At 38.8% G+C, this 20731-nt stretch overlaps 1 protein-coding gene and 1 long non-coding RNA gene across 7 annotated transcripts in view; one reads left to right on the top strand and one right to left on the bottom strand.

Annotated features, from left to right (window-relative positions):
• The window catches only part of LOC125755123 (uncharacterized), a 30485-nt gene extending 23547 nt beyond the window's left edge, over positions 1–6938 (bottom strand). Inside the window, exons 1-2 of one of the 2 annotated variants that reach the window (XR_007410800.1) lie at positions 6524–6938; positions 5363–5534 (exon numbers count right to left, since the gene is read on the bottom strand). This is a non-coding gene — a long non-coding RNA (uncharacterized LOC125755123). Of the gene's footprint in view, positions 1–5362; positions 5535–6081; positions 6185–6523 lie in introns of those variants that run through there. The other variant, XR_007410801.1, reaches the window with a different exon arrangement.
• IL12RB2 (interleukin 12 receptor subunit beta 2) overlaps positions 6298–20731 on the top strand; it is a 72946-nt gene continuing 58512 nt past the window's right edge. Inside the window, exons 1-3 of one of the 5 annotated variants that reach the window (XM_025428078.3) lie at positions 6298–6382; positions 18281–18391; positions 19936–20223. In XM_025428078.3, the coding sequence (XP_025283863.1) occupies positions 18316–18391; positions 19936–20223 (364 nt within the window). In that variant the 5' untranslated portion in view covers positions 6298–6382; positions 18281–18315. Of the gene's footprint in view, positions 6383–6810; positions 7314–15701; positions 16204–18280; positions 18392–19935; positions 20224–20731 lie in introns of those variants that run through there. The other 4 variants (XM_035716956.2, XM_025428079.3, XM_025428077.3 and 1 more) reach the window with 4 other exon arrangements.

Genomic DNA, 20731 nt, shown 5'->3' with positions numbered 1-20731 from the left:
AAAAAGCAAAAAACAACCAAATAAACAAAAAAACCCACATTTCTAACAGCTCAACAAACACCAAGCAGAATAAACACAAAGGAAACCACACAAAAGCACATCAAAATATAATGCTGAAAATCAGTGATAAGAAGATCTTGAAGAGGTTGACAGAAAGAAAGACATTACATACAAGAGAACAAGATGAGAGTTCCATTGACTTCTCATCAGAAACAATGCAAGCCAGAAGACTGTGGAATAATATCTTTACTGTGCTAGGGAGAAGAAACCTGTCACTTCATATACAGTAAAAAATTTCTTCAGAAATGAAGATGAAATAAAACCATTTTTAGACAAAAACTGAGAAAATTTGTCACCAACATATCTGCATTATAGAAAATGTTAAAGGAATTTTTTTAGGCACAAGTGAAATGATACCTCATGGAAACTTTGATCTATACAAAGGAATGAAGGGTGCTAGTAATCATAGATATGTGGGAAATGTAGAAAACTCTTGTTTTCTATTTTTAAATTTCTTTTAAAAGATTAATAGTTAAAACAAGACTAGTAACAATATGTTGTGGGTTTATATTATCTATGAAAGTCAAATGTACAGTGAAATAGCACAGAGGATATGAAAATAGAAGTGTATTGTAAAGTTCTTCAATTATATACCATTTGAAGATACACTGAGACAAACTGATAATACATATTTCATAAAAACTAACAGACATATGAAAAGATGTTTGTAGTGAAGGATATACAGTTTATAATAATGAGACCATTTCTCATCTATTAGATTGATAAAAATTACAGAAGATAGATAGCATTCACTATTAGTGATAATGTGTGCTAGTAGGAGGTGAATTGCTACAGTTTGAATAAAAATCTAGCATTATCCATTAAAGTGAAAAAGCTCATGCTCTTTGACTCAACAAACCATATGTGAGATTCTATTACAAATAGACTTCTAATACAAACAGAATCTATCTATTCTATTACAAATAAAATTTCCAAATATCTGTATATGTATATGTATAAAAATATTTTTATTTTGGTGAATATATTATATTTTGTTTGGGGGGAAAAGTAAAAAACAAACCCTGAAGACCTATAAATAAGAGAATAGTAACTAAATCTTAGTACATACATAATATGGAAAATTGTAGCTATTGAAAACATAATTAGATCAATCATGTATGTTATGGAATGAAGTTTATGCCATGTGGAAAAGAAAAATAAAACAAGGATAGATGAATAATAGTATGGCTCAGTTTTTGTTTCAATGTAGGGAGAAAAAGCGTGTTGTGTTTTTATACACCAATAAAGGCATGAAGAAAAATGTGGAAAGATTCTCACAAGACTATTACTTTTGGAGAAGAGATTGGGGGGGGGGAGAGCAAATTATTAAAATTTGGTATTACTCTGTTGTGTTTGACTTGCAGAAAAGGACACTTAATCGAGATTCTTCCTGTCTCAGTTTTAGCAGAGATCCTATCAAAATAAAAAACCCTAGCACATGGCCCAGCAGATCAGATCAGTGACTTCTGGCATCTCGCATGTTTCTCCTTTCCAAAGGGGAGCCTTCTCTGGTCCTGTTCTACCATTTTACATTATGGGAGGAGTGTGGGGGATAGATAACATGTGTTTTGGGATTACAAGCAGAGGATTCATATCCCAGTAGGTAGCCACTGGTGTTCACTACCCAGAGAGCTTGGCTCTGAGTTGAATGCAGTGAGAGGACAGGATTTTTGCTATCTCACTTGGGAAATTAGAGACTATCTTCTATATATGGGAAGCACAGAGCAAAGGCATATTTGGAGCCTCAAATAATGAAATGCAGAAGAGAATGTTAATGCTCACTAAGCATCCATGTTCTAGAGTATTCTTTGTTAGGCTTTCATCAAGGAGCTCTATAACTAGCCAACTAACTAATGGAAAATATGTTTGGTTTTATGTAGAAATATTTGTAAGAAATTTGTTCTTTATGTGAAACACTCTCTTTTCTATAAAACACTTTCTCTTGGGTCATGAAGTCCTGCCTCTGATGAAGGATTACAAGCCATTATATTATGGAAACGGTTAATCCTCTACCTCATGTGTTTCTTAGATTTAGCTATTGAGAATAGCAGAGCCAGATTGTGAAACAAGTTTATATTGTGTGGAACCCCGTGGTCGTCAGTGTTTTAAATTTGCCTCATGTCTCACTTTACTCTTTAACCTTTATTTTAATTTAATAAGGCCTATGGCAACCTCGAAACCTCTTGAATATACATCGCTCTTATCCAAGACATGGCATTTTCCATGTGGTTTGTTCATCTGTAAACAACATCTGTCCTTGATAAATGCCAGTTATAGAAAAATAACAACTCTGTATTTTAAGAATCTTTGGGGATTAGTAATAATCTAAGAATCTGACAATATAGTATTTTATATAAGCCTTTCAACATATGACACTACAAGTATGTTTAGGAGCTATACTGGTATCTTATAAGTGTAACACTTTGGATAGATGAATAATTAAGTGAAAACTTTTAGAAATGAAACTTTTGCAAAGTGAAGCAGCAAGGATGAATAATTAATCTTGGATTCTGACTCCTTATTAAAGCAAAAGATTAAAAAATATGTCAAGACTTTCTTACCAAGTTTAACTGGTGCCAGCATTTGTCCAGTGCACTAAATCCCTCTGTTGGCAACCATCTCTTATTACTTATTCTGACAAATGACACACCATTGTCATAGCACCTTGTGAGTTAAGTATTTTTGGGGCTTTTGGTAACAACAATGAAATAAAACAGACATGTAAAGGAATGGAAAAGTACCAGAAATGGAAACTGAACTAGTATTTCCTAGAAAAGTCTTTGTCACTGACACTGTGGTTATTCACTTAATTGAGGTTTTGATTGCAAGTACATTCATCTAGCTACAGCTTTACAGAGGCCATTTCACACCCATAGACTGAATAATCATACTAGGTTGATATTTTGATTTGTATGTTAGGCTCTTGCTTCATTAGGTATTCTCCACTATTTAGAGCTTATTCTCAGAAACACAGAAGCAATTTTTTTTTTCTAACTACACAGGCAGCTGCTGACAATAGACATGCTTCTACTAGGGAAACTCCCAGATATTAAAAGAAAGAGGAGGAGGAAAGGAAGAGAAAGGAGAAAGAAAATATAAAGGCCTCTATAGTCTATCAAATAAAGAACTGTTTTTAAAATATGGGATGGTTAGATTCCCTATGGAAGGGTCACTGGCTTGCTAAGGAAAACTACATATAATTTTCCAACTACTTTTCTTTTAACTTGAAAGTTTTGAAGATTCAACATCACCTATAAATTTGGTTGACCAAAGAGAGTTAGATCTCTCTAGAACAAGTCAGTTTGGTTCAATAAATATTTGTTGAGTACCTGCCATGTGCCACTCATTGTGCCAGGTGCTGGAGATAAAAGAAAGCAAAACAGATGTGGTCCGCACTCATGGAACTTACAATACAGGGAGGGAGCATGAAGGATGAGAGAACTGCTGTTATCAAAACTATTAGCACAAACCTTCCCTCAAAATTTAACCCTAACTGAATGATATACTGATGGACTCAGATGATAACTTCTCTAATAATATTTATATAAGAACGGTCGTCTTGTTTATTTTCATCTAAGGAAGAGAATAACTAGGGCCATCATTGTTACCTGCATTTATTATATTCTTATAATTGTTTTTTGTTTGCTTAATAATCAGATTCAAGTCCTTTCTCCAGTACTTTCATCTATTCTCTTAAAGAAAATAGTTCAGGGTGCATTTGGAACACTATCCTGTATCTGACTTAGGAACACTATTCCTGTAACATGCTGGTATTGAAATGTTATAGATTGTGCACTCCTTAAGGGAAAAAGGGATTTGAGAATACATTGCCAATATATGTTTAGCTGTTTTTACGCTTCTTTATAAAATTTATATGTACATAAATAAATATGTGTTGCAAATATATACTTACTATATATAGTAAGATGTACACAAAAATATAAACTTTAAAATGAGATAAAGAGTACAATACATTTTGGAATAATTTATTAACTAAATAAAAGCCTTTATTTTTTACTAAAAAATATTGAAAAAGTAAGCCAATTCATGAATTGTACAAGCTTACTATTAACATTTGGCTGCCATAATTTTATTATTTCTGATATTGATTAGTGGTCCTTCCAGAAACTGCCACATTTTCCTATTTTTTAACAAATGGGTTTAACATTTGCTGAACTATTCTACTGAAACATTGAAATAAGATAGCAAATAGTTTCCAAGGTTTTTAAGCATTTATTTTTGTAGGTGACAAACATATAATTTTACCAACCCACCCCACCCACACCCAATAATGGTAACATTTTGAAATATTTGTTTTCAAATGTTCTCTTCCTAGCACTTTCTCACTCAGTGTTAAAATGTTTTCTTTACCTTGAAGTGACAGTGATTTTTTTTCAGAAAAAATCTTTTCAGTAACATACTGAGAGATGCACAACATTACAGAAAAGTTCAGCAAATTTACAATATTTGCCTTTTTTGGTGAAAAAGATAACAAAAAATAACTCACTTTTAACAAAGATAACTCTTTGACTTTGTTGCAAATGATTTTCACAATCATCACCATCTCACTGCACAGTTACGTTAAGCTTCTGTAATTTAAAAATCTTATTTTTATCAAATTATTTATGGAGACAAATTGCCAGAGTATGTAAACTACAATACGTCACATTCTCATAAAAGCAATCTGGCGTATGTTGCTGATTCTAAGACGCACATTTTAAAATATTTAACATATCCAAAAATTGAAAGTCTTACTGCCTAATGCCCAAACAGTATGTAGATGTGGTTGGTTCTGTGCATGCTCAACAAACTTGGGTTGGTTTTAGCCGGCTGGAAAAATATCCCAGAGGCAATATTGGGACACTCTTAAGAAAAGCTGCCTATTAGGGGTCCCCGGATGGCTCAGTGGTTGAGCGCCTGCATTCGGCCCAGGGCATGATCCTGGGGTCCTGGAATCGAGTTCCGCCTGGGGCTCCCCGCAAGGAACCTGCTTCTCCCTCTTCCTGTGTCTCTGCCTCTCTCTCTGTGTCTCTCATGAATAAATAAATTAAATCTTAAAAAAAGAAAAGAAATGCTGGCTATTAAAACTCTTAATGTCACTGAGGATGATACTGGGTGAAACAAAAAAGTGATCGGGAGTGTTGGACTCGTGAATGTATCTGAAGAATATTTTAACCGATTTATTCTATTTCCTTTTGTGAATGAATAAGTGTTAGATAATAATTGTGTTTCTAAATAAACTAAAAGGTACTTTCAATAAATGACATTTTCATCTTAAGTATATGAAGTGATAAGAATGCACCTGTCGGGATGCCTGGGTGGCTCAGCCGTTGAGCATCTCCCTTCGGCTCAGGGCGTGATCCTGGGGTTCCGGAATCGAGTCCCACGTCGGGCTCCCTGCATGGAGCCTGCTTCTCCCTCTGCCTGTGTCTCTGCCTCTCTCTCAGTGTCCCTCATGAATAAATAAATAAAATCTTAAGAAAAAAAAGAATGCTCATGTCAAAGTTCATGTGACTGCTCTTATTTCTTACTGGTACATAGAAAATGGTACGTCGTACAGTCAATGAACTCCTAGATTCAATGAAATAGTGTCGTAAGCTAAGGCACTGCTGTCAGCCCCCTCTGCATTTGGTGCAGTTTTCCCTCTTCCCTCAGAACTCCACTTACAAAGCCTCTTGAACCTGGGACCGCTCGGGGTCGGTGTCACGTCATCTATTAAACGTCCATTTCTTGGAGCCGCCCCTAACCCTGACCACGGCGCTAGTGTCTCGGCCCCGCGGCGGGAGCGCGTGGTGAGAGCCGGCACCGCGGAGCGCGCAGGGGGAGAACGTGCGAGCGAAGTTCTCGCCTGAACACACGCGTCTCCGGGGTGGCCGCGCACGCCGAGGCCCGGGACGGGTCGCGCTGGTCGTACCCGCGCCAGTCCAGTCGCTCCTCGCCCAGGGCTGCCCCCCGCCCCCCCCCGCCCCCCCCCCGGCCGCCCTGGTGCAGGGCGAAGGCAGGTGCGGAGCCGTGACTCACCTTGCGGGAGGAGCCGCTGGAAGCCCCCGGGGCGCACGGGCGCCCGCAGCTTGGAGCGCGGCCAGGGAGGGACCCGCGGGGCGGGCGCGGGCGAGGCTGGGCGCCGGCCGCTGGAGCGCGCAGCCGGGGGTCGCCGCCGCGTCCCCTCGCCCTGCCCCGCCTCGGGGTCGCCCGCACCGGAGGGCGCGCGCTGGCAGCGGGAAGTCGGCGGCGCCGGGGGCGAGCGCGACACGTGCCCGGGAGCGCGGGGCCCGGGGATGCGCGCCTGCCCAAGCCGCCGCCCGGGGACCCGCGACGCGCAGTGAGTGACCGGGGGCTCAGGGGGGCGGGGGCACCGGTGACCCCGGGACCTGGCCCTGGCCGGGGGTCTACGCGCCCGGGCTTCTGTGCTCCTCTTCCCCCGGAGGCTGGGGCAGGAGGGGGGTGCGGTTGCTCTTCTTACCGAGGTCCTCGCTCTCTGGGTGCTCATGTGCCCTTGCGGGTGCCAGGTTGGAGTTTGGCCGATTGAAGGGGGAGAGAGACTCAGACTGAGCCTCCCGGGCGCTCCCTGGGGCAGGACGCAGGATGGAGGGTGCGTGGGGCAGGCAGGGCTGGCTCTGGGGAAGGGCTGAGGACATCACTGGGGTCCAGTGCTGGTCCGGGCCCTCAGGCGTGACTGGGGAGAGAAAACAGGCCTTCTCTGACTTGGATTTCCAGAAGTCTCAGTCTCGCCTGGGGAGTGTACTGTTCCATTATCAGCAGCACTTTCCTGTGTCCTCTGTAGACAAACCCAGAGTCCCTACCTGGCCAGTTAGTTATGCTAGTGGAATGTTCTGGGGCAGGCCGACTGGCTAGCCGCTGGCCGGATTCCATTTTCTCGCGGATGAGATGTCTTTAGGAAGGCGCTTCCCACTTGGTTAAAGGGCAGTACATATAAGCACTGTAAGAGATTAAGTATCTGCATGAGTAGATGGGCATCTTAAACATAGTGACCTAGAAGAATGCAAAAAGACTTTTCCCAGGTATGTCTGGAGAACAGGACAAAATTAATCTTTATCCCTTCACTCTGGATAATTGTTATAGTCCCTCACAGTGTATATCCTGTGTGTATAAAAGCCTTTGTTGAGCCTCCACTCTATACCTGGACTTTGGGTATATATTGTTATGAGACATAAATCTTTGAAAAGCTGATGAAGTTGTTATTAGTATTCTCGTTTTACAGATACGGAAATTTTCACACTTTTACAGAGCTGGTAAGTTACAGATTTCTGGCTCCAACTTCTGTGTTTCTTATCTTTGCTCATAACATTCCACTTGGACAAACATTATATTCTCATTTCCCATTAATTAGAAACGGTACAGTGCGCTATTTCTCTGTCCAACGTATAACCAAGGGGGCCTTAGTGGCAAAGAGCTGACACTCTCCTCCGCCATGGTAATGTAAAATCCTCAGCCATTACCAGCACTTTGTTAGTCAGGAAAGGCTCTGCAACATTCTTTTTTGATATGCCTTGTTTCTTGAATGTCATGATGATTATGTGGGATGGTCAATTCCCAAATTTTGGTAAGCTCTGAATCCTGTGTTAGAATGAGTTCTAGGCTGAAAAAAACTCTAAAGCATATGTAGGATTTTTATGGAAGAAGGATCCTCTTAGTAGATGTTGTGCATCATTTCTCAAATGTGGAATTATTTATGTATTACTAAACCTGCTTTGTTCTCTGCCAAGTTATCTATCATCTTTGTAAATACACTAACAGCATTCCTCTTAACTTCTATGTGTAAATTTGTGCAGACCAACGTAAAAAGAAAGCCAAATCCCGCCCCCCCAAAAAAAAGAAAGAAAAGAAAAGAAAGCCAAATCCCAAAGAGAGCTTGTCCAGTGCCCTTTGCTCTTGGAATCTTGTGGTGGTCTTTGTTAATGGTAACAATGATTTTTTTTAAATACAAATACGTATTGAATAGCTATGTGTCCAAGACATTGTGCTGGTCACTGTAGTGAATATAAAAAAAAAAGTAAGACACAGTTCTTGTCCTCAAGAAATTAAAACTGTTTGGGAAGACAATAATTATGAGAACACTTAGTATGTCAAGGATAATAGTTGGCATAAAGTCACCTGTTATAAAGGAGGTATGGGATCTAGTTTTTTTAAAATCTAGTTTTAATTAAATTAATCTTTTAGTGATGAGCCAGAAAAATAGGCAAAGAGAAGTAAAAAAGCAGGACTATCCTTGAAAAGTAAGTGATATTATCCTTTTCCTTATAATAATAATAGCTGATGGTATTTATTGAGTTCTTGCTATATATCAGGCCTCTGATAAGAGCTTCTTATTACCCCCATAAGAATTCCGTGAGGGAGGTGTTATTTTTATTCTCATTTTACAGATGAGGAAACTCAAGTATGAAAAGTGGTTCTAATTTACCTAATTCTGAATTTACTTCTGGCTTTTCTGTATTATCTTGGTCAGCTTGCAGATTTTCATATGTATGGAATTGAGATACCAATAGTTACTTTATGTAGCAGATGACCAAATATTAACAACTCAACTATATGCTCTGTGTTGTGATAAATTGCTAAGTAAATGCCTATAAAGATGATTAAGATTAGAATCTTAATTTACATCTCTTTTACAGTGCTATGCAGAGGAAGAGATAAACATTGAGTAAAACATCAGGCACATATATTGAGCCATGGGGTTGTTTGTGTAGAGACTTCAACTGAATTCTTCATTTATATAAGAAATCTTGAGGAAGATTGTGGGATAATGATCACTAGTCTTAGTTCACGACCCCTCATTATCTTTAGTTGTGAAATTCCTAAAAAAATCCCCAAAGTAATTATAATATGCTTTAATATTTGTCATGCCTCATAGCACTTTATGAAACAACTAGGTGATTGATATTGCAAGGTGAAGCAAAACTTGCCAGGATTTCACAATACCCAAGATTCAGAGATAAACTCCCCACTCATGCCACTGTCCACAGATAGACTTTAAGATTGAGGATGTTCAAAGAGAGATCCTTCCAATAAACTAAGGAAGAAAATTTTAGTGAAAGAGATATAATTTTCTCAGTAAATATCAATTACCATTCTTCAAACAAGGAAAAGAGGCTTTGAAATGTGAAGTTACTTGCGACAGTGACACAGATAGAAGTGGAGGAAACAGGATGGCACACAGGTCCTCAGGCCCTAGACACCATGCTCTTTCCAGTACATTATCCTTCCCAGAAGTAAATGGCTTATGTTATTTATAGCTCTATAAGAATTCAGAAAATGAAAATAGAGAAGGTGTTTGATTGTTAAAACTTAATTGAACAAGTGCTATGAAAATTGTCGACTTGTAGAGCTAATCCAAGAAAGAAAAAAGGAAACATAACAACACCACTTGATTTGAAAGTACCTTGTTTCTTCGAGACTCCATCCATGTCCTGTTTCTCTTTTACTTCTTTTTTTGTAGTTCTCTTGTGGGAATGTTTGTTCAGTTTATAAGATAATTCATACTACAACTGATTCAAGGGTCAACTGATTAGGGATAAGATTCCCTAATGCATTTTGAATGTAATTTGTTTACATGCAACTTTTCAAAACCTGTCTATTACATCCAGTGTGATATACCTGAAATGGAAATAAAAGCAAATAGAATTGACAAAAGGACATTTCAGAAAAATATAAAAGAAAGGAGAAAAGTGTAAGCGAACTTTTAAGAAAAGTGATGAAATGGGGTGCCTGGGTTGCTCAGTTGGTTGAGCGTCCAACTCTTGATCTTGGTTCAGGTCTTGGTCTTGGGGTTGAGAGTTCAAGTTCCACATTGGGCTCCACACTGGGCATGGAGCCTGCTTAAGAAAAAAGAAAGAGGATCCCTAGGTGGCGCAGCGGTTTGGCGCCTGCCTTTGGCCTAGGGCGTGATCCTGGAGACCCAGGATCGAATCCCACATCGGGCTCCCGGTGCATGGAGCCTGCTTCTCCCTCTGCCTGTGTCTCTGCCTCTCTCTCTCTCTCTCTCTCTCTGTGACTATCATAAATAAATAAAAATTTAAAAAAAAAGAAAAAAGAAAAAAGAAAGAAAAATAAAATGATAAAGAGGTCATAAAGAGGGAAAGAAGACCCTCCAATAGAATTTTTTTTAAGTACCAAAACATGATTTCAAGCAAGAAAAGAATATTCCTATGTATGTTAACACATATAACTTAAGACTACAAATACTTACCAGTGAGATGAGAAAAAAAATCAAGAAAGCTTCAGCAGGTGTGTAAGAAAGGAAAACAGGTGTCTGTCCTGTCCATTTTGGCTCACATAAAGGGAGTTGGTACTATTGCATAGAAAGAAGAAAGAGCAGAAAGGGTTGAGATGATGTTACTTTCCTTGCCTGTCACACCACCTAACATGACATCATGGAGAGGCTGATTTGATAATCAGGGCCTACCAGGCCAGGATTTGTCCATGTTATGGCTTGTGAGATTTTTCACCAAATGATAGACTCAGAAGGAAAAAGGAAATAATGCTTCAGTCAGGATACTGTTCTTTTTTTATGACTTAGCTCATAAAAAGTTATGGAGAAGAAGGTTGGCTCCAATGGCTAAGTTGCAAATTAATTACTTGGTGGATTTGATTATCCTTTTCTATCCTCATAGTAGAATAGATCATTAGAGGTGGTTATATGTTGTATATATACAGTTTTTGTGTTTGTTTCATTCTCTTTTGAGAGAGGGAAGAGGGTATCAGAAATAATGATTCAAACTTCTGAAGATTAAAGCATCAGGCATCATAATTGCTTTACTAGTGTATATCACAAAGGTTGTATGTAATGTGCATTGTGTTTGGAATATAGTATGAGATCAACAAACTGTAGCGTTAGTATTAATGGTAAAATTAGCATTAGCACTATTTTTAGTATTATGCTGCTCCTGTTGCTACCGATCAGAAGCAGTCTCACGTACTAGAAGTAATGTTGGATTAGAAATCACAAAGCCTATGTTCTGATCTGGATTCTGCTCTTAATGACATTTGGCAAGGCCCGTCTTTTCTCTGAGCCTCTATTTATCCATCTGTAAAATGGGGAAGGTAGAAGAGATGACCTCCAAAGTGTTGTGTTTATACTGAACTGCTACCAGTAAGACATGTCTGTAAGCAGCTTTGCCAACAGAAGGGAAGGTTTTTATACTCTGCCTCATGGAGTCAAGTGGGTAAGTAAGAGCATTCATTTGTAAGACAGCCAGCCTTGATGCACATCTAGAACAATCACTTGATTGTTCTGCAGTGGCCCAGATTCAAATGTCAGCTGTTGAAAGGAGAAGACAGCAGTAGGACCAGGGCAATTAATAGCTAACTTTTGCAGTTCGCAGTTCCTTCCTCCTTTGATTTATTAAATTATTTGATAGCTAGAGTTAAGAATAAAGATAGCCTAACATATGATTTTTTTTTACCTCCCTTAACAAAACATATAATTCCAGTACAGTAAAAGTCATAAGTGATTTAAAAAAGAAATGCAAAAGCAGGACCCAGAAGGGAAGCTAGCCTCAGTGGAGTGACTACTTCGTTCTAGGTACTCTCATGGGTCCATGACACTATCATATTAATCTTATCAATAACTTTGTCTTGGTCTGTGTTACTGTGCCCATTGGAAGAAATGGCACACATTAGGACTGAGATTCACTAGTCTTTTTCTTTTCCATAATACCACATTGTCCCTTGAACTTAACACGGTGCTACAGGAGAGAAGTAATTTGGAAGTAGATAGTGTTCCTGCCTGAATGAAATTATCACTGTGGTAAAGATTTTTCCTTGCCTAGTAAAATATGATTTTGCAGTAGTGCATATTTTGTGTTTCTTCCTGAAGTAGTGGGGAAAGAGACTCACTGAAGGGTAATTCTGCCTTCCTGCTAGTTGTTATTTTTCTGGCTGGTCCTTGCCCCCCTCACTGAGACATTGTTTTTACTATCTGAAACTTTCATCATTTAAGTGATGAGTCAGTGACATAGCATAGCATACTCTTTGATTTTCTGATTCAGGATAGAGTTGTAGTTTTAATTTTCAATATCAACCCTCCAGGCAGGCTATCTGAAAGATGTTTACAGTTGATAGGAGGTTTCATTTTATTGGAAGATACCTCATTTACTTGAAAGTCATTGGGGTTCTGAGTTTCTTATAAAAGGAGAAAGTATTCTATAGGGTATTCAGAGAAAATGAGCAAGTTCATGTTTGGATGAATGTACTATATATAAGCTCAACTTTATCCTCTATTTTGCCTATTTAATATATAGGTGTGTGTGTGTATTTCATACCTATGTATATTTCATATATATCTCTTATATGCATATTTCCTATGTATTTTATATGTACATATTTCATATGTACATATTTCATATTCATATACTTACAAATTCTTATAATAATTAATTAAGTATTTTGGTATTAAATATGTTACTTATTTGGAAAATATCATAGCTCCATAGATTGCAGTGGATATTGAAAGATACCCTGTAGATAGCCCTTGTAGTCAGGAAGCAGAAACTTATTTAATCCCTGTGTATGGGGCAGCCTGGTGGCTCAGCAGTTTAAGCGCCTGCCTTTGGAGAGCGCTGATCCTGGAGTTCTGGGATCGAGTCCCGCCTCATGATCCCTGCATGGAGCTTGCTTCTCCTTCTGCCTGTGTCTCTGCCTCTCTCTCTTTCTCTCTCTCTCTCTCTGTCTATCATGAATAAATAAATAAAGTCTTTTTAAAAAATCCCTGTGTAACTGTTCCTTAATAATTCAGTTATCTTCTAGTTGAATTCATCATTTCCTTTATGCCAAAATATTCCAAATTTTAATGAAGCAATTAAAGTAGTGGTAATAGGGCAGCCCGGGTGGCTCAACGGTTTAGCACCGCCTTCAGCCCAGGATGTGATCCTGGAGACCCGGGATCGAGTCCCACGTCGGGCTCCCTGCATGGAGCCTGCTTGTCCCTCTGCCTGTGTCTCTGCCTCTCTCTCTTCTCTGTGTGTCTCTCATGAATAAATAAATAAAATCTTTAAAAAAATAAAGTAGTGGTAATAAAGAAAAGCTTACTATTAATGATGTCAACCACGATGTGGCAGAATCAGATTTTTTTATAATAAATTTATTTTTATTGGTGTTCAATTTACCAACATACAGAATAACACCCAGTGCTCATCCCGTCAAGTGCCCCCCTCAGTGCCCGTCATCCATTCACCCCCACCCCCGCCCTCCTCCCCTTCCACCACCCCTAGTTCGTTTCCCAGAGTTAGGAGTCTTTATGTTCTGTCTCCCTTTCTGATATTTCCCACAAATGGCAGAATCAGATTTAATGTAGTTATAATGTAGTTACCTTAAATGAGAAATAAAATAGGTGAGCACAGAAAATAAATTTTGTGCAGTTCAGCACATACCTACAATGTACCATAAATTGTGACCTCTGCTCATAAGAAATTTGGCAGCAAATGGAGGAGACAGGCAGATACCTAAATAAATTAGTCTTACTTAATAGTCAAGTACTAAGATATGAGGATGCCAGGATGCCATGAAGGAGGCTTCAGTCTGACCTAAAGATAAGTAAGGCTTCCTAAGGTTTGATGACTTTTTTCTTTTTTTTTTAATTTATTTTTTATTGGTGTTCAATTTACTAACATACAGAATAACCCCCAGTGCCCGTCACCCATTCACTCCCACCCCCCGCCCTCCTCCCCTTCTACCACCCCTAGTTTGTTTCCCAGAGTTAGCAGTCTTTATGATGACTTTTTTCCTTCTCTACTACTATAGCTGTAGTCCACATCATCATCTCTTACTGGGTGTCTGTGATTGCTTCCTAACTGGTCTGCTTGCTTCCACTCTGGTCCCCCTACACAAAGCCAAGACTAACTTTTTTGTTTGTTTTTTGCCTTTACATGTATATATTTAAGATAATTCATATCTTGTGACACCCCCAATTAAAACTCAGTTAAATGAATAAATAAAACCTTCAGTTAAACATCAGTGGTTTCCTATAGATTTGAGAGTAAAATCCCACCTCCCTTCTATGGCAAACAAGCCCATGGTAGATCTGGCTCCTAGATTCTTCTCCATTTCATGTCCTACCATTTTCCTCACAGTCACTTCCCAGGGTCAGTCACCCTGACCTTTTTTCTATGCCTCACCCATAGCCAGCTTGTTCCTCTGCCTCTAGGTTTCATTCTAAGTCTTCATTTGACCTGTGCCAGTCTCAGCTCAAGTTTTATCTCCTAGAAATACCTTCTTTGACCAGCTTCTCTCCTCCCCAGGCTTTATGTCCCCTTAGCTTCTCTTATGCTTTTCTTTTATTGTTGTCTGAATTTGTTATTTCTTTGTTTTCTGTCTCCCTATTCCAGAATGTTGGTTCCATGAGAGCTGAAACCTTGTCTACTCTATCCCTAGCCCCTCGCACATAGCAACTGCTTAATATATATTGGTTGAATGAATGGCTGAATAAAATTTTCTGAGCTGAGTTGGGATGGATGAGTAGGACTTAGCCATTCTAAGAACAGTGGAAAAGTAGAGAATAGAATCGGCAAAGTTACAGAAGCATGCGTTTGCATGAGATGTGCAGGGAAACTGTTACTAGACAGTAGAGTGTCAGCAGAGAGTATGTGACTCACTATGTGAGGTAGATGTGGTTGGGGTACCTGGGTGGCTCAGTGGTTGAACATCTGCCTTTGGCTCAGGTCATGATCCTGGGATTCTGGAATGGAGTCTCACATCAGGCTCCCCACAGAGAGCCTGCTTCTCCCTCTGCCTATGTCTCTGCCTCTCTCTCTCTCTCTCTCTGTGTCTCTCATGATAAATAAATAAAATCTTTAAAAAAAATAAACAGGTAGATGCAGTTGGTAATAAAAGCAGGAATTAGCTCACAGAGGTCGTTATATGCCATGACCTTGAACTGTATGGTTTAGAGAAAGGAAAACTGTCAGATTTTGATTTAGATCAGTGTTTCTCAAATATTTTTAATCAAGAGACACAAGAAATACATTTTATATTTTCTGTAAACTAAGAACCACCCTTAGATTCTAGAGGCTGCTACATTCATTAGCTCATGGCCCCCTTCCTCCATTTTCAAAGCCAGCAGTGGCAGATCTAGTCTTCCTCATATCACAGCTCTCTGAGGGACATTTTTGCCTCCCTTATCCACTCCCTTATGCAATTTCTCTTTGATTAGACTGGGCCCATTTAGAGAATATGGGATAACTTCCCCATGTCAGATCCTTAGCTGTAATGGCATCTCCAAGATCCCTTTGTCATGTAATGTAATATATTCACAGGTTCTAGGGATTAGGGCATGGACATCTTTGGTGGGCCACTATTCTGCCTACCATGGAGATGTTGTTGTGTTTTTTTTAAGATTTTATTAATTTATTAATGAGATATATATACACAGAGAGGCAGAGACAGGCAGAGGGAGAAGTAGGCTTCATGCAGGAAGCCCGGTGTGGGACTTGATCCCAGGACTCTGGGATCACACCCTGAGCCAAAGGCAGATGCCCAACCACTGGGCAACCCAGGCGTCCCAGCCATGTGGTTGTTTATAGGGGGTTTTTTATAGCTCATATTCCTTCCTCCCTTTTTCCCCCTTTATTTTAATGAACACTTATTAAGTACTCTTTCCTAGTGCTGGCATACAGCAGTGGGCAAGATAGCCAGTGTTCCTACTTTCATGGTGGCTTAAATTCTAGCCCAAAGATAGAGGACAAACAAGTAGTCAAGTAAATAAACACAGTAATTACATCTGTTCCATGAAGGCAATAGATAAGGTGATGAGTAGAAAGTAGCTGGGCAAGACCACTTTGGCTAGGTGGTCAGGGAGGGGCTCTCTGAGGAAGTGACACATGATCTGAGGTCTGAAGTGTTTAAGTCAGCCAGCTGCTAAGAAACAGAGGAAGAGGATTCTAGCAGAGGAAATGGAAAGTGCAGAGTCTCAGAGCAGCAAAAGATATGTCTTATTCAAGGAACAGTCTGAAAGCCAGTGCAAATGGAGCAGAGTAAGCAAGGCAGAAAAAGTAGAGCAAATGATGGTGGCAAGACAGGAGAAGTGAGGCCATGCAGTGCCTGAGAGATCATGTGCGGTAAGGATTTTGGATTTTAATCTAACAACAATGGACATATTGAAGAACTTTAAATAGTGATGGTATGAAACAGGTAATGTAATCTGATTTATACTTCTAAAAGATAGTCACTATGTGAAAATGACTTAGAAAGGGGTAAGGATGGTTTGGAGAGACAGACTGAGGGGCTCCTGTAGCCGTCTCGGGAAGAGATGACAGTCTTTTGAACTAGAGTGAGCATAGTAGGAATGGGGAGAAGCAGATCGATCTGTGATATATTTTGGAGGCAAAATTGATGGGACTTAGTGATGGTTTTGTTGTAGGGGATAAGAAAGAGAGTGGAATCAAAGATGACTTGTAGGTTTGTTTTTTTTTTTTTTTTTTTTTGACTTGTAGGTTTTTGAGCAACTTCAATTAATTGCTGAAATTTAAAAAAACTAGGGGAAGAATCAATAAGGGGAAGGGAGACCAAGAGTTCCAACAGAACATGTGAATATTGAGCACTCTATCAGAAGCCCAACATGTAATGCAAGGGGACAGGTTGGAGCACAAAGCGATGTCTGAGTTGAAGATATGCACCTGGGAGTCATTAGCATACAAATAATTTCTAAAGCCAGGTGACCAGATGAGATCCTCTGGGGAGGGAGTAGAAATTAAAAAAAAAAAATAATGTCTTGAGTGAGCGGACATCCTTCCAGAGTAGAAAGTTAGGAGGAGAAGGAGGAGCAACCAGCAAAGACTATTGAAAAGGTGCTAAATTTTTTGGAGCTTTCCTGAATAATGACTAGGCTAGAGGGAGAAGAGTCAAAGAAGCAAGTGGGCACATTTCTGTATATCCACTAGAGTAGTACTATTGTACCTCTAGCACTTACCATTGTACCTGGCGCAGGAAAGGTGGCCTATTGAATGAATAAGTGAGTTTTTTTGAGAATGGTCAGTGTGCTCTGGCATATCTCTAGGTATGAGAGTAGGAGGTGAACATTTGCATTGTCTGGTTCCCAGTAGCCTAACATCACAGAACTTTCCAGCCTACTTTATGGATTTTTGGCCCACCTTTAATAGAATCTAGACAATTTCCTAATATGTAGTAGAGCCATTCTTTAGGTTTAAATTTGAAAACAATCAGAAATCACCAAATTGCATTTTCTGAAGTATTCAAGATAGAAATACTTAGTAAAATGAATAAGTAATGAATAAAGAAGCAAATAAACAAGTAAAATTGAACTTCTAGAAGATTCCAGCAACTCCGTTTCTTATGACCAAAGAGATCAATCTTTTACTAAGTTCTAGGAGAGAGTTATGAGCCACTTTTTGGAAGGAAAAAAAAAAGGCTTTATTGATTTGGCAGAGAGAGTCAGAGGGCGCAAGCAGGGAGAGCAGCAGAGGGAGAAGGAGAAGTTGGCTCCCCACTGAACAGGAGGCCTGACTCAGGGGCTCCATCTCAGGATCCTGGAAACATGACCTGAGCCAAAGGCAGATGCTTAACCAACTGAGCCACCCAGGCGCCCCATGGACTGCTGTTTAATCTCCTGTTACTTCTAGAACCATGCAAATAGATTAGAAATTCTCATTACTCTTGGGATTCAACACTTACACTTGAGTATGATAATGTAGCCCTGTCTGGAAGAAAAAAATTTTGTTTGCAACTGAGACTCAGAAGGTTAAGTAACTTGCCCACAATCTCAAAGTTCTTTTTTATTTTTATTATTTTATTTTATTTTTTTAGGGATGGGGCAGAGGGAGAGGAAGAGAGAGAATCTTTTTTTTTTTTTTTTTTTTGAGAATCTTAAGCAGGCTCCACACCCAACACGGGGCTCAGTCTCATAACCCTGAGATCATGACCTGAGCTAAAATCCAGAGGCAGATGCTCAACCTTAAAGGCCTGAGCCACTCAGGCACCCCACAGTCTCAAAGTTCTTAAACCCAGTTCTAAAGGACACCAAAGGCTGGGTCTCTTCTCTCACCCTTTGCTGACTCCAAGAAGCTTAAGTGAATGGGGGTTAGAACTGGCTAAGATTTTTAATTTACTAGTTTTAAAGGTATACTTCATTAAAAAAAAAATCTTAACAATATAGAGAAATTAAAGGGGCATTTTAAGCCCTTCTGGATGATGTTGGTTCTGGTATTTTCTGAATGTATTTAACATGGATGAATTTGTCTTCTTTTACAAGGAAAATACAGAGGTATATTCCAGAGTTGACTGTTCATGGCACATACAGTTGGAGGATGCTCATTGGCACTTATTTTTATCATTGTGTTATTGTTGGTTAAAGCAAATATAGGTAAGATTTCTATAATTGAATCTGTAGAAGGATTTGTGGTTTAAATTCTCAGTTACGGATGAAATAATGTGTTTATGAGAATCGTTCTGGTAGTCTTTTGTAGTCAATCTTCTCTCATTTTAAATGGGTAAGTCTGGTTCCATTATCTATAACTACAATGCATTTTCTTTAATTTATGCTGATTAATGTACAAGTCCAATCATGCAATTTCTCTTTAAAAAGTGGCTAGGTAACCACAAAACTGGAATTATGAATGAATGTTTTACTAAAATGAAAAATGATAGTGCTTTTTAACAGAGGATATTGGTGGGTGAATCCAACTATGCTAAAAATAATAATGGCTGACATTTTCCTTGCCTTTTCTTTATGGGAGCTTACTTTTTTACTTTCTAACTCATTACAATCAGTGAAAATCAAAGCAGGGAAAAAACATAGAATAGAATGGGAGAGGAGAAAAAGAGAGAGGGAGAGGGGCTTAGTTTTAGTTCTGAAAATAAAAAAGAATTTTTTATTAAAAATGAATTTTTAGCATTTCCTTTATTTGATTTAAATAACTTTTTAACTAATTCCTGTTTAGGGTAGTTAATTAAAGCAATCTTGTAATTACAAAAAAAAAAAAAAAAGACGTTCAGTGGAGGCTTTCTATCACATCTGAAAACTCAGGGTAAATCTATAGTTCTGAGATTCATTGGCAGTACCACCAAAACCTGTTCATTTCTGAATAGTTGTCATATTTATTTATATCAAAACTCCTAGTGAGTAAGAATGACCTCTCTTTTAATGAGTTTAATATGGTATGGTATCTGGCAATAAATAAGTAAATAAATAAATAAATAAACAAACTTTTAAAAAGAAGGATACATTCATGTAATGTCATATTAGCTATATTGGGTTATGGTTCATCTAGCCCAGGGTCTTGCATCTTGAAGGAATACCAAAATGTGGCATGGAGGACCTCATTTTCATCCTTGATGCCAACCACAAATATACCAGAGCTACTGAATATTTTCTTTTGTTATAAAATACTGTTATAGATCATACATACTTTATATCACTAATATAGCAAGAGAAAGTATTAGTCCTAAATTGACCCCTAGGAGTATGTAATAACCTTTTAAACTGTCGTTTGTTTTGTATGTTTCCTTTTTGGTCTGTGTATTGAAATAAGCCTTATAAATCAGAAATGGGGATGGAAGCAAATGTGATTAATGTGGGAAGTACTTTTCAATAATTTGGTGAATAATTTCTATATAGGAGAGATTGGTTTTCTCCTGGTCCTCTGTTCCTGAATGTCTTCCAACCCTGTTTTCTCAGCACTTTTAGTCTTACTGATTTGAGAACGATGCATCTTTTATTTAAAATACAGTTAGACTTTAATATGTGAGCCTTCTGTTCTCATTGTGCATCACCAATACAGCCAGAGCAAGGTGGGTTATTTATTTTTCCACAATTTGTTGGGATTAATTTTATCTTGCTCTTGATAATAACGCAAACCCACCATTTTGAAATGGATTTCTTATGTGCTGACTTGTGTCTTATTGCAGATGCATGCAAGAGAGGAGATGTGACTGTGGAGCCTTCTCATGTAATTTCACTTGGATCAGCTGTCAATATTTCATGCTCTTTGAAGCCCGAACAAGGCTGCTCACAATATCCCAGTTTTAACATGTTAATCCTCTACAAATTTAACAGAAGAATCAATTTTCTGCATGGTCACTTCCTCAGTTCTCAAGTCACAGGTCTTCCTCTGGGTACAACAGTGTTTCTCTGCAAATTGGCCTGTAGCAAAAACAAGGAATTACGAATATGTGGGGCAGAGATCTCAGTTGGTGGTGAGCATTCCATTCTGAACTTTTTAAAAACTAGTCATCTTTTGGTATTTGTCATGTGTTAGACAGAAGTCCAAATATAGGGTAGTGTTCTTTCTTCTCCTGCCATATGAATATATTTTATCTTAATAGCAATATGAGTACCTCAATGTGAGAAATCCAGAAATCAGTAGAATTGGGATCTCATTTAGAAGTGTTCTCTCTCTCTGCCCTGCCCCCCACCAGTTGTTTTTGTTTGTGTGTGTGTGTATGTGTGTGTGTGTGTGTGCCCATTAAGAGCAAGAACCTATTGTGCTTAGACTCTAGTGGCAGGAAGGAGAATCTCTGGAGCTGAATCTTCATGCCTTCTAGATTTGTGAGAATTTGTTCAAAGCTACAATCTCCTAAAAAGAAGAAAGAGATACATTTTTTGACTTATGAAGCCCAGGTTGGACTTTATACAAGGCTGAGCACTTCTTTCCCTAATTTAATCCTTACATCCACATTCACTCCTGACCACTGGTTATCATAC

This window comes from Canis lupus, chromosome 5 (assembly GCF_003254725.2).
Source record: "Canis lupus dingo isolate Sandy chromosome 5, ASM325472v2, whole genome shotgun sequence".
Taxonomy (NCBI): domain Eukaryota; kingdom Metazoa; phylum Chordata; class Mammalia; order Carnivora; family Canidae; genus Canis; species Canis lupus.
The sequence above is the reverse complement of the archived record's forward strand: the minus strand, read 5'-3'. Positions and strand labels throughout refer to the sequence as shown.